This window comes from Athene noctua, chromosome 4 (assembly GCF_965140245.1).
Source record: "Athene noctua chromosome 4, bAthNoc1.hap1.1, whole genome shotgun sequence".
Classification (NCBI taxonomy): domain Eukaryota; kingdom Metazoa; phylum Chordata; class Aves; order Strigiformes; family Strigidae; genus Athene; species Athene noctua.
The window spans coordinates 17,009,793-17,024,096 of NC_134040.1; the positions used below are offsets into that span (position 1 = coordinate 17,009,793).

At 35.4% G+C, this 14,304-nt stretch overlaps 1 protein-coding gene across 3 annotated transcripts in view; it reads left to right on the forward strand.

Moving 5' to 3' along the window:
* CC2D2A (coiled-coil and C2 domain containing 2A) overlaps positions 1–14,304 on the forward strand; it is a 67,422-nt gene that overhangs the window by 15,977 nt on the left and 37,141 nt on the right. For all 3 annotated transcript variants that reach the window (XM_074904548.1, XM_074904549.1, XM_074904550.1), the window contains exons 9-16: positions 1,217–1,426; positions 4,014–4,120; positions 7,040–7,180; positions 7,600–7,756; positions 9,734–9,969; positions 10,900–11,077; positions 12,255–12,411; positions 13,460–13,607. In XM_074904548.1, coding sequence (XP_074760649.1) covers positions 1,217–1,426; positions 4,014–4,120; positions 7,040–7,180; positions 7,600–7,756; positions 9,734–9,969; positions 10,900–11,077; positions 12,255–12,411; positions 13,460–13,607 — 1,334 coding nt within the window. The remainder of the gene's footprint in view (positions 1–1,216; positions 1,427–4,013; positions 4,121–7,039; positions 7,181–7,599; positions 7,757–9,733; positions 9,970–10,899; positions 11,078–12,254; positions 12,412–13,459; positions 13,608–14,304) is intronic.

Here is a 14,304-nt window from a genome sequence, read left to right on the forward strand (position 1 = left end):
AAACTGTCACTTTGTAGACTTTAAAGTAGATTGCTCTTTTGGGATACACAAATGTTTCTGTCTGCTGCTGTTGATACAGATTTGAATGTTTCCCTTGAATTGATGCTGCTTACAAATATGCAGTTCTCAGGATGAGATCTGTGAGATCTACAGATCTGTGCAGAGTGGAAAAGAGGTTGCTGCTTAGATCTTAATAAAGATAGGCCAAGAGAGCTTATGTTTCAAGAACACCATGTTTACATGAAAAGTAACATGTAAATACCCAAATCACTGTTGAAAGTAAGATACTAAGCTTAAGGATCCTTTATGGTCAGAAATATAGCTAAAACATAAGGAATTCAAAGTTGTCATTTTTATGACAGATTATGGCATATTAAATATTTTGATGAGAAACTGAATGTGGAAGGATCAGGTGGACTTAAGTGTGTTTCATGACCATTTGTACTAGTCCTGTAAAAGAGCTGCGCAACAGCTGAATTCCCCTTTTAATCCCCCTTTTTACAGTTCTTAGAAAGGGACTGCAACGAACACTATGTAACTAACCACTTCATGTTTTATAGTACCAGAATATCTCTGATGAATCTCTTCTGAAGAATTCTAAGAGGGCAGCAGCAGTACTTGTGCAAGAAGGACTGCTAATTCTCCTCTCATTTCAGTAACCTGAGGATATAAGCCATGATTACCCTTCGGTTGCAGCAAGTTGAAGCAGACTAAGCTTTGTTGCTGAAAGCTTGCTTTGGGCTTTGTTGGTGTGAATTTCCCTGGCGTTAGAATGGGGAAACAAATAACATATTTAATTTTCTACACAATCCAAATGGTCTGCAAGGACAGCTGCTCTCTGAGAGCTGGACTGTTTATCTTAAAGCTCAGTTCTAAGATAAACTAAGGCAATACCAAATAAGCAGGTAAAAAGAGAAATAGCAGGCTTTTCAATGTCATTGTCTTTATTGCTCAGCAAAACCTGCAATACAGGTAGATGATTTCGTATTTCAGCTCATATGGGCTATCAAAATTCTATTGTGTAGAATACCTGTGGTGGTTTTATGACACCCACTTATCAATAAAGCAGAGAGGTTACTGCAGAAGCCTTTTAAAGTTTAAGACTCAGTAGTTAGTTGTAGGCAGTGCTAAATGGGTCACTTTCTGTCACAAAATCTCTTCTCAAGATAGTTTTGCAGGGCTTATAAATCCATCTTATTATTTTTTTTTGTTTCAGGCAATAAAAATGACAGCTGCCAGTCAGTATCTTGTTGGACCTGGAGATTATCAGGGGCCATTTCAATTGGATATTGATATTTCTGGACTGATATTCACCCATCATCCCTGTTTTAGCCGTGAGCATGTGTTAGCAGCTAAATTGGCTCAGTTATATGATCAGTATTTAGCAAGAAAACAGAAGAATCTTACCAAACTTCTCACAGACAAGGTATTTCTATTCCATTGTCATAGCTTATTGAGATAATGATGTGACAGTTTAAGGTAAAAGCTGAATTTTTTTCTTCGGAGTAGAGTGATGAAATTCTAATTGTATGGAATGAATGGCATTTTGTCAGAAGGTAAAAAGCTATTTCACCTAGGTTGTTGTGTGTTCAGCGCAGAACTGCATTTTTAAGATTAGTAATTTCTTGGATCTATTTCAAATGAACTCTATGCAGGTTCTGAGGTAAAGGGAATATAATTGATAGAATACAATAACATTTACATAGTATTCCTTAGAGTATCCAAAATGTTTTCCAGTGAATTACAGATAAGACTTTACAGGATTGCATACAGCACCTCTGACAGACAGACAGCAAAAGACAGTATTCAACGATGGAGGGAAGTTAGTGAAGTTTAGTTTCAGTTGTTGATTAAAAGTAAAAGGAAGCAGTTTAATATCACCAAATTCTGCAGAAGTTGATGACCCATTGCCAGGTATATCTGTGACAGATGCTGTGTTTTAAATACATACTGTTGTCACATCTATTGTGTCACTCTTGTGACATGGCAAAACCCTAGACCAAATGTACTCTTCTGTTCCTGGCTCCATTGCTGACTTGGTGGATGACCTTGGCTGGGCTGCTTACCCTCTGCGTACCATCCTTCTTCCTCCATCTGTATGTTGGAAGTAATGGTAGGGGTCTTCTGTGGTTTAAATTTGTACCTGAACATTAGGCGTTGTTAGTACAATTCTAATATCATCAGGGCACACAAGGATATTTTAAAAACACTTTAAAATGCTTTTGAAGTCTGAAAGGATAACAGTTCCTTAGAAATGTGAGGTAAGTATTGTGATATGACATAGCTCTATGTAGTAGGGCTTGATTAGTTTGAGTACGTATAAATTCAGATTTCCATAAATTAAAGGTGATGGCAGTTTTCTACCTTAAAGGGCTATTATAAGGGAAAAAATAGTAATTGCATGCAAGGTCATTGTTATGTTAGTGTAATGAGGGTCAGTAGGTGCTGTACAGATACTTCTGAATTTTGGTATAAAGCATTACGTTATAGTTCTGATGCTGGACAAATATTTCATGTAGTGCCTCAAAATAATTATTTGGTATACTTTGTTCTGTCCTCACTTTTGAAGGATTGGCTTTAGTTCTCCGTGAAACAGGACGTTTGGGTTCTCTGTGCCTGCGTTACAGGAACCTGTGTGTGGAAGGGATTTCCTGAGTGTTTCCACAATACTTTGCCAGTATTCTAGGCAACTGCACAATATATTTTTCATAAATGAAATTTGACAATTAAGTATTTTAGCCACCATTCTGCTTCTCTATTTAATGGCCAGATGGTTGCAGCCAAATCGGTTTTAAGCCTAAAGAACTCTTCCTGTCTTTTCCTCTCCTTCCCCACCATGCCCCAGTGGACTCTCCTTAGCCAGTTCTGATGCTTGCTCTTTATATCTTAAAATATATCACCTTTCAGTCCTCATTTTGACAGGCTAAAGAAACTGCACTTTCTGTCTTCTTTTATAAAACATCCTCTGTGCCCCAGATGGTACTAGCAGCTTCCCATGTGTTCAGTTATTCTTTATTTCAAAATGGCTTTCAACATCTTTTTTTATATCAGTGAGTTTAATTTTGTGGTTGCCCATGTATGTTCTCAGCTGCATGCTTCCTCCTCTCCAGTTATATTGTTTCTCCAGTGTGATGTGTTTAGAAAAAAAAATCTGTGTTCCTATATTTGTAATTTCATTGCTTCTACTTTGGATATAATTGCTTTCAGCTCCTGCAGTGCTATTAGCCATTCTGGTTTCACATTTAGTATTATTCTTAAGGAGATCTACAGCAACATAATAACTAAAATTTTGGTTCCTATCCTACTGCTGTTCATTATTTTTCTCTCTTCTCCTAGCCAGTCCTTTTCATTCTCTTATCTTCACAGCCATGTATATTTTCACATTATCCTAAAGTAGGTGTCCATCTTCCATGTAATCATTTGATGCCTATCTTCAAATCCTAGTTGAAGGGGTGGTCTCTTGTCTTGACAGTATGGCTTCAAAAGTGCATTTGAATTGTACCATTGTTCCCACTTCTGTCTTATGCTTAGACCTTCTCTTCTTCCAGTTGTTACATGCAATATGTTATGCTGAAATGCTTTGTTGCAGGGTGCCCAGCTTCTGTGAGGCACTCATCAAACCCACAATCCACTCATTTTTGGTATTAGGGTTACCTTTAGTGGCCCTTCCTACACCAAAAAATCCCTTTTATAGAAGGTGGGGTTTTTGGCAGACTCACTTTGCCCACCCCACCCCTTTGATGCCTGAGCTTTCAGAATAATCCTTAGATCAGTCTATTGCCCTTGTTTAGATCTGTCACAGTGATCAAAGTCAGTAAATCTCCCTCATACGTTCAGGGATCCTAACTAGAATTTCATCTTCAAGACTCAGCACCTTGCACATGCCAAAACCCTGTAAATACAGAATGAAGACAACTCAAGAGTTTTCTCTTATGTAGTAACTAATGTCAGGGTGCATTACACTGCCTCATAAATGTCAAACCATCTGTTAATTGCTTGTTTGTTCATTTAAGCTGCATGCTTTGAGGAATGCTGTGCAGTATAGTATAGACAGTGGTGGTGATGGTGTTCCTAGACCTGTGGCACAACAGAGCATACCTGAATACAAAATTGAGATCAGGTAGGTATGGATTCATTAAATCATTATTTTTTTAAAACTGTGTTCCTTTTTTCCTTTCTGTGCTGGTACAAAATATGATTCATGTCATGCTTCAAAATTCTGCTGTAAAAAGCTCTGTAAGAATTTTGAGGGCTTAAGGGTTCTTACTGATAAGTTGAGTAAAAAAAAAGTACAAAGAAAATATATCTTAGGCTGAAATCTTGATTCAAAACTGGTCTGATTTGATTACCTTCTATTAATTTGTAACTATTTACTGTTGTGTTTTGCACAATTAAAATTAAAATAAGGTGTCAGTAGACATCAGCTGGATACATGAAGCTCTCACAACAGTGCAAGTGATGTAATTTTTTTGAAATGACAAAAGCCCTAGTTTTTTCCACCTTCTTCCTCATTATACAAGTGTTCTTGATTCACTTCCCATTCTTAGGTATTTCTGTCCATGTTTTTGCCAGTGGGTTAATATACATAAAATGGTAGAATTTTGTTTTACAAGATTAGTTATTGTTCTTGGACAGTAACTGGGTAGTAAAAATATATTACAGTTTTTGGCTTGCTAGTGAAAGTTAGTATTATTTTTGGCAGATGGACAGTAGTGAGCTGTAAGTGTAAGCAGTATGATAAAAATTAAGTTATTTTGGAGATCCATGCTGGACAGCTTTTTAACTAGTAGATATTTAATAAAAATCTGAAAGTTTTTTACAATCTGAAAGTAGGCAATGTATTAATTTGAATAAACGGGAAGTTTAGACTGATGTAATGGGTCACATGATAATACAATTTTTTTAAAAAATTTTTTGAATAATAATTCTACTTTCAGCCTTGAAGTCTACATCTGCTTACACTTACACATCCACTCATTATTCTTAGTTTGTGAATTGCTGCTTCAGATTTTCATTCTTCAAGTACGATATCTTGTAATACATTGGTATCTGTGCAGGATGTATAGAAATCTGTAATGTATTATTTTATAATGAAGGACAAAGTCTTCCTTCCATTGAAAAAGGAGCAGCTTTTATAAATATTTTCTTAACACATCTGCTAGAGGACTAGTAGCAGGAGGTGTGCGGTTACCATACAGTACTTTGGAAACAGGAGCTCTCACCAAGAGAGTTCTCAAAGAGCATGAGAACAGTAATGAGAAAGTTCACTGTGGGACTAAGATTCTTGGATTTTGGCACCAACCCTGAGGCTTGCTCGATGGTTAATTCTGATTAGATAGTATATTCCTTCTGGGTATCTTAAATGTTTTTCTAGGTATTGAGTGCCTTAGTTTAGTGTCACACTATTATGAATCAGGAGAAACTAGCTGAAATCAGTGAGATCAGTGTTCCATAAGTAATGTGAGATGAGTTTGGCTGGGATTATCCTAAGGTTTTTCATATCTTTAATTATTTCTGGCTACAGCTCTGTTGTTGGAAGCTGTTACACATATGAGGCTCAGATGGGCTCAGGAATTTTTACTGTCATGGTGTTTAATATTGACTTGGACCACATATGTTGGTAAAAACATCTGACCTGCCTTGTCTCTCTTTTAATACTGCATTTCCCTGATGGTCACTCTAGTACACTCATGAGAAATTACAGATATGAAGAGAGTGTAGCATGGAAAATAATCTGATTGTTTCCTCCACCCTCCAATAATATAACTGAAGTGTACTCTTTGCTATCTGAAGATCAGTGCTGTAGTTTTCCATTGGTTTGTGGAAGAAATGTCATCTGAATACAGAAAAATTTTGCAAATTAGCAATTTCAGCCCTACTGCCCTCGTTTGCTGAGGATGAAGCTAACGTATGCTGCGGATCGCAGGTTTCAGGCTCATCCAACTGATGTATTTTAGCAGAGGTGATTCTCTACTGAAAGGTTCTGCTTCCAAATTGAATACATTAGATAACTGTAATTACTGACCTATATGTTCCTCATGTCTTTAAGCTTCATCTTCTAGTTTCATCTCGTAGACAAAGAAGAAAGGCTTGTTAAGCTGCATGGATAAGTAATACTTAAACTGCTAGCTAATGAAGTGGAGAAGTTGCTCATACTGCTCTCTGGAAAGTCTGTGTTTCTTCTTTGTTTATTGTTTTTTACTAAATTTGCTTATGCTTTTAAATAATGTATAATGTATTTCTCTCAGCTTTAACTCAGCCTTCCTGTCTTCCACATTCTTTGAATACAAGTAGTAATGTGTTAGTTTACTTTTTTTTTTTTTAAAATCACATTATATTTACTAGACATGTTTAGCTAACCAGGATAGTACTAGAAACAGTCTATGCTTGTGCTGCATAGACATTTACATCAGAAGTGTGTGTTGGTCATTAAAGTGCTAATGAATAGCTCTTTTACAAACAGATTAGAGAATGGAAATGTGAAACACCAATTCTGAGGGGGAAAAAAAAAGCCCAGTTAATTATGTTTTTGTTAAGAATCTTGTAGGGCTGTCAAAAGACTTGCATTACTTCATATATTACTACATTACTTCATCTCTGCAAGTCCCTTTTACTGGAGTTAGAAGCATGTTAGGTTTAAAACATATTTTGTAATGTATGATTGTAATAAACATTACTTCATAACAGCAGATTAGGTTTCCTGGGCTGTTGTTTACATGAATTGACTTTAAAATGGTTTTAATGATGTACAGCTGTAATAAGCATTTCAGAAAAGCTTGAAATCTCTAGAGAATGAACTGTAATTGGAGTCAGATTGTCCAAAATGCAAGAGACTAGAAGTACAGAAGGAAATCAAATCCTGCCATCTTTGAGTCTGGTGTGTATGCTTCTTGGATTTAAACCACTGCAGCCATCATCAATCAAATTGAAACCCACATCACTTGGCTTTTGGTATCACAAGTTTTTATTCTATTGTTCCTCTGAGTTATACAATTCTGATTGATTTTGTGCACGTGTTTATATATATATATATTTCCAGGCAAACCAGAAGACTTCGTGATGCTGAACAAGAAAAAGACAGAATGTTGCTTAAGACCATTATAAAAGTTTGGAAACAAATTAAATCCCTCCGTGACTTTCAGAAGTTTACTAACACACCCATGAAACTTTATTTGAGGAAGTATGTTTTGATAACACTTTTTGTATTTCATTTGCCAGCAGTGGAGTTTTAATAAGATTAATCAATTTGGGAAATTACAATTCTGATACATAGGGTGCAAAAGTAAGAATTTGAGTAGTGTCTGGCACCGGTTGAGCCTGACACTATTCTTTTTGAGTTTGGGGAGGAAGGAAGGTTAAAATTACAAGTAATTACTGTAACAGAAATTTCTATTAGCTAAGGAATAAACAAAGAATAGTTGTATTCATTCTGGATAGTAACTAGCTGCTATCAACTCCTAAACTGTCTATGCTCTTACTTTTAAATAGAACACACTTTTGATATAATGAAATTAATTCATGGAGAAGTATATATGTTATAGACTTAATTGGAGCCCTTATGTTAATTTATATAATGTGTTGGTAAATGTTGTTTTGAAGGGAAGAGGTTGATCAGAAATTAGATGAAAAAGCATATGAAGCAGAAATTCAGGCTGAGATAAATGAATTACTAGAAGAATGTATGGAAGAATATGAAAAGAAAATGGAGGAATATAAAACTGAGCTACAAGAGTGGAAATCCTGGAAGAAGACACAGGTTTGTTTAAATCATTCAGTTTCACAAAAAATAAAATGATTACTAAATGTGTTTGAAAATTTGTCCTTCTAATACCAAAAAAAAAAAATATCAGTTTCAGGATAGTTATGCATAAATTTTGTAATGTATTTGGATGCATTCTGTCTACTTAGAATTTGTAGTAAATTAATTGTTAATTAAAAAATTTAAATTTGCTTGATTTTTATGGAGCTTTGTCTTCTTGCTATTGATTTTTCGGCACTTCAGCAGTTCTTTCTTTAAATTTAATAGTTTTGTAGCATTCCCATCAAATTCATGTCCTTCTTGCAAACAAAGACCATGAATTAATTTTGTGTGCGTGTGTTTCTAATGAACAGACAGTTGACATCATCTTGTGCAAATTTGTGGTCAGGAATGTCCCAATACTGAAAAATTTAATTAATATACTAGCCTTTTACCTCTGAAAAGCTTTATTGCTAATAATCTGTATTGTAGTTAAGTTGTCAGTTTTGCTTCAAGAGGATGCTGACAATAGAGGAGCTAGAATGATACACTGCAACAGGATGTTCTCTGAAATATTCTGTGGCAGTGCTGGCAAAATCAGACTTGCTTTCGTAGTTACGTGGCAGTGTAGTGGATGCCTCAGGGTAGTGGTGATTATAATTGAATATAATTACTGCCCAATTTGAACACTCTTTTTTTGGATACCAAAGCAAAATTAAGGAAATGCTTCAAACACAGTTTTCAAGAATCTAGTGCAGGGGATCTGTAGGTATTGGAAATTCCTGTTAGCTGAACACAAGTGGGCACATGACTCATTAGTACCATGTTAATTCACTTGTAGGATAAGATGAAAAAATGTAAACCTTTAAAATGAAGGCAGATAGTCTTGAGCATTGGTCCTAACAGGAGCTCTCTGTCAATCTACCTCTTGACAGTTATGCATTCACGAATACCATGGGGGTTGTTCCAGCCAAAGCTGTCTCAGCATCTTTTTATTGTGTTAGTTGCAAACTGTCTTGAGACTGAAATCACTGTGGTTCCTTCCTTTTAGAGTGAAATGTAGTACACAGACCTTTCTTTTATGCCCAGAAGTGCTTTATTTTACTCAAAGTGCTTTTTCTGTTGATCACTGCTGGTGGCGTCTGAGTAGCACAGATCACATAAATCTAAGAAAGACACTAGCTAAATTTAAAAGCAAATACAAGAATAAAAAGGGTAATGTCAAGTTAGGCCAAGAAAGAAACTATTTATAAAATATGTGAACAAATTGTTTGGCTAAATACTTCAGTTATTGAGGAGAAACTGTTTGCTTTCCTCACCTCTCTCTTGCTTATGGTGTCTTAAATAATAAAGTGGCTGGTGCTTCCAAGCAAGGTGTACTTCCAAGTAATCTGTAAGTCTGTGGAAGGAGGAACTTGCTTGCAGTTGTTTAAAGCTGAACATGCACGTAACACTGGATTTCTGCAGTTTAGAAGACGCTGAAAGGGATGCGGTGGTCTGTTTATTCTTCTGTTTGTCATAGAAGAATGGAAGGAATCATTCTGCTCATGCTAAATACAGTGCTAAGCTGAAAATCTTGTGCTCCAAAGTTGGTGGCACATGTGTGTTCACTTCATCAATGTGTATGCAGATAATACATCTCAAAGAACTGTGTCTACTGGTTGAGTAACCTTTCTTCAATCCTAACAGAAGGCTAAATGATAAGCTGCTAGCCAGAATGTACAAGAAACATGTTTGTTTTGTAAGATGGTTGGGAAGGTTAAATAAATGTTTTGTTTGAAACAACAGATTATGTTTTTGAAGCATATGAATGGAATGCGTTGCTGAATTCTGAATCTGAAGTAGTACTATGGAATGAGAGAAGTCTTACTTCTGTGTGTGGTGATTTTAAAATTATAAAGTCATTTCTCATACATGTTTATCACTTGTGAATCAAGAGAAGAAAACTACTTATTGAAACAAGTTCAGGAAGAACATTATTATTTTAATATGCAGAAGTCCAAGAAGAAAAAGAAGAAAAAAGGCATTCATGAAGAAGAAGAATCAGTAGAGGATTGCGATCTTGGTGAGGAACGTGTAAAACCCATCCCACCTAAAATGGTCAGTAGCCTGGAAATAGAGCAGCAGGTGAGAGAAAAAGCTGATAACTGCAGAAGGAAACCCGGAGTGCCTGCTCTAATTCCTGAACTAGTCCTGTCAGGAAGCATAACTCCAACTGAGCTATGCCCTCGGTAAGATAAATGTTGGTGTGCAAATTACTTTGTTCATGATTTTGTGCTGTTATTTATTAATTAATTGATTGTACAACTTCAGAAGCATGTGCTCAGCATTCTGTTTAGCCTAGTGATAAAACTTCTGCTTCTGAAGCCAAAATAACTATTCATTTTCAAGTCACGTGTAACCTTTTATATAGCGGGCTTGGAGAAGGCATGTCTACACATTACCTTTGAACCTCTTTACGTTCCTTGAGCATCTGCGTGGAACAGTGGTATATATATGAAGAAGTTGTTTTCAGTCTAGAGTCTGGGTCACCTCTGACGATACCACTCTCACTAGCTAGTCCTTTACACCACATCTGTCCTATAGTCAACAAAGGAAAAGTAAAAGAAATCATGCAGTAAACCAGAGATTTCACTGTGGATAAAATAAGTAAATTTACTTAACAAATTTACTAAATTTGTTTGTGTTAGTTTCCACATTTATGCATGCAATTTAACATACATCTAACAGATTTTAGTTATTTAAAAACTGTTTTTTTCATAATTATTCAGCAGATAGCCTCATTGAGGAATATCGCTTGGCTGTTCTACTCCCAGTGACTAAAAACTTCAAAATATTAACTAAATTTGGTATCATTTGTTGTGCTTTGGAGGAAGGGAGTAGAAGGCAATGTTTCCCTAAATAACTCCTTTTATATGGAGGTGGCTTTAGTGGATCTGAAATGTGACCGGTTCATTTTTTAATAATTTTATATTCATGAGAAGATAAAACAATTGTTAAATAATTGTTTTAAAGTCATTCCTGTGTAGTGACATCTTTAGAATACCATCTTTATTTAGTGACTTCTGTTTCCCCTTGAGAAATCAGATTCTCATCAAAAATATTGAAAGAAAAAAAATGTTATTAAAAATTATATGACATCTTGTTTGACATATTTACAGAGCAGAAGTTTTGCGACGAGAAGATGTGAAGAAACGCTCTGCATTTATAAAAGTCCTTTTCAACTCGAAAGAAGTATCAAGGACTGTTACCCGACCAATAAGTTCAGATTTCAGAGTTCACTTTGGGCAGATTTTCAATTTACAAATATTCAATTGGCCAGAAAGTTTGAAACTGCAGGTAGATAATGATTTCTCATAGTAACTTTTAAAAAGATTATTGAAATGTAATTACTCCTGTAATGCTTGTATTTTGCTCTATGGTAGTATTGCAATGACTGAAAAACCTGTGAAAGACGCATTTTAAATCATCCATCTTATAACCCTTCCTTGCTTCCCCAGTCACAGACTTTTAACTTTGCTGCTACATTTTTTATGCTTGTGCTTTTATAAATATTTAAAAACAAAACCAAAAACAACACTGTGGGCTGCATGGGGGAAATTAAATAATTAGGACATGATTAAAAATATTAGTAGAGCAGCCTCTTAATTTTAGAAAAAGTGATTTATGTTGCAGATAAACTTGCCAAAAGGGTCTTAAAATATTATTGTCAACACAGTAGAGTCATCATAATGTTTGCTGGAGGGGGGTGGGAAAAAAACTAATTGCTAGTAATGTCCATCACTGCACTTGACTCGATCAACAGTGCAGTTAAGTCAAACTACCAGCACCATTCCATGTATGAATTAATGACCTGCATGAATAATTTTGAGAGCCAATACAGTGTATTTTTAGGAGGAACACAGTCAGGATCCTACTTCTCCTGTTCAGTGACTTTTTCTGTTAGGTAACTTAACCACTGGTAGTTCAGAGGAAGGCCCTTGCCTGCTCCATTTATGTAACACACAAATTGAAAGGGAGAAGGAATATCATCTTGGGTTAAAAATATCTGAATGGAGAAATAATTCTCATCACTGTGCTTGCAGCTGGCCAGGAAAGAGGGAAGCAATCTGCAGTACTGCCAGGACAGGGACTATGCCTTTCCCTTACCACAAAAGGCAGGGTGAATTCGTGAGGTAGAATCCCTCTGGCACGTTCACCTGATGCCAGTAACTGTCACAAGCCCTTATATATTGTACAGTGATGCCCTTTAAAGCCTAGAGTTTGTCATACTATTCTCAGGTGCATTAGAAAAGTGAAGAGGATATACTTGTAAGAATTCAGACCAAGTTAACTGCTGGTAGCTGAAATGTCTGCTAATTGGGTATTTTAGAAAGTAAATTAATACAATTGCCTTTAATTATTTCATGCTTAAGTCATAGTAAAACCTTTTGTCCAAATATCCCAATATGTTTTCAACTTCTCATGAATACATGCGTAAATTTTTTACTATGTCTATCACTATATTTTCTTCTAGATATATGAAACAACGGGTATGAGCGGCACCACCTTGTTGGCTGAAGTGTTCATACCTGTTCCTGAGACTACAATTCTGACAGGCAGTGCTCCTATGGAAGAAATTGAGTTCAGCAGCAATCAGCGTGTGATGTTGGACCATGAAGGAGTTGGGAGTGGTAGGGACTATTTCAATTCAGGGTTTCTCATTTTGCTGAAACCATGTAGCAGTAATAGGCTGGTATAAGTTTCAGAGTAAATTCTGTTAAGAGCATTTACAGCTTCTGTAACTGAATCTTATCTGTGGAATTTTTATCTCTTACTAATTTTAATCTGTATATAATAAAAATGTGTATATGTATTATTTGGCTTGCTATAGAAGGTGTTTGGGTTTTTTTAGTATTTAAGTGACACTGCAGAGCAAGCAGATGGTATTAATCAGTATAGCTCCAGTGATTTTAATATTTTAAACCATTGAAGAACTGACTGTGTAAGTGTATATGCAGAGTAATTTTTTTTGTCATCCTATTTGCTTTGCTGACATCCTGTAACACATTTTATCCCTGGAACTTCAGAAAGGTAAAACAAGGGAGAGATAGGAAAAGGGGAAACAAGAATAGTACATAGTAGCATATAGAACTTTCAAGTTTATGTAGTAAGTTTGAACAGCATTTACAAGATGACTTTGACTTGCATAAATTTGGCATATATGAAGTAGAGGTCAAGATAGAGCAGAAGAATAGATGAAAAACTGTGGAGGAAAGAAATGTGGCAAAAAAATCATAACAAATGTGTGTGTAAATGACATTGACCATGATAACTGTATATACAATTGTGTATCACAGAGCTTTTCAGTCATGCATAATTCTTTTGGCTCTGAATTTCTGTTTCATTAATAACTGTATACTGAATCTGAAAACTACCAGAAATATTAAATAGTGTGCATCTGTGAAGGAAATAAAACACCTTTTGTGTATTTTCCAAGGCATAGCCTTTCCTTCCAAACCAAATGGAAAACCTTTCTGTAGGCAGAATAGAATCTTCCACTCCTTTTGTAGAGCAGAGTCCTTCCCCACAACGTGCAGCAGAATCAAGTTTCACATTACCCCATTTATATAAAAGCACAGGTTATTTGACTACTTATTTTCACCAAGTGTTTTTTAAAATGATTAGACATTGTGTTTAAATGCATAAATATACTATTTTGTGTTTTGCCCCCCTTGATAGGTGCGTCCTTTTCATTTGAAGCTGATGGTAGCAACAAAATGACTTTAATGACCTCTGGGAAAGTATCCAATAGTGTCTCTTGGGCAGTTGGAGAAAAAGGAATCCCCTTAATTCCTCCAGCATCTCAGCAAAACACAGGAATTCCAAGGTAATATGATGAATTTTCAGCGATTCATGGGAAACTGATTATACTAGTATTTTTAAAAAATAAACTTCCAAAATCTTTTTCCTTAAGTTGAAGTATTTTACTTTGCACTGTAACCCTCTGCATATATCTTAGGGTACACATTTTAGGAAAATATTTTAGTTAAAAATTGTATCTTTTAGTATATTATTTCTAGACAATATTAAAGTTACACTCAAGGTGATTAATTCACTATTATAATTTTCTAATAGAAGATTATATATATATACATATATAGGCAAGGAACTTTCCTGTAATTTTGCTAAGAACAGAAGCTCCAGCTCTTTCTTATCTGAAGTGAATTTGAGGAGGCTACTGGGACACGTGTTTTAAATGCCTTTTCTGTAATTAATGATAAAACTTACACTATGGAAGCAGTAGAAGTTAGTATGGGGGCTTGACACTGTTAGTGAATTAATCAGTGAAAAATTCTCATGTTAGATCATTCTAAGAAAATATTCTTATTTTTTTCATCAGAAGCCTGTTGACCTGCAGAAATTAGTATATTATTCCATTCAGAACAATCTAATTTGCCCTGTGGCTGCAAGTTGGATATTATAGACTATTTGTTCACTTTGTTGCTTTTATATAATTCCAGTAAAGTCAAGGAGATGATACATAAAGTCTGCTTTTGTAATATCCTCAGGTAACTTCACTGTAA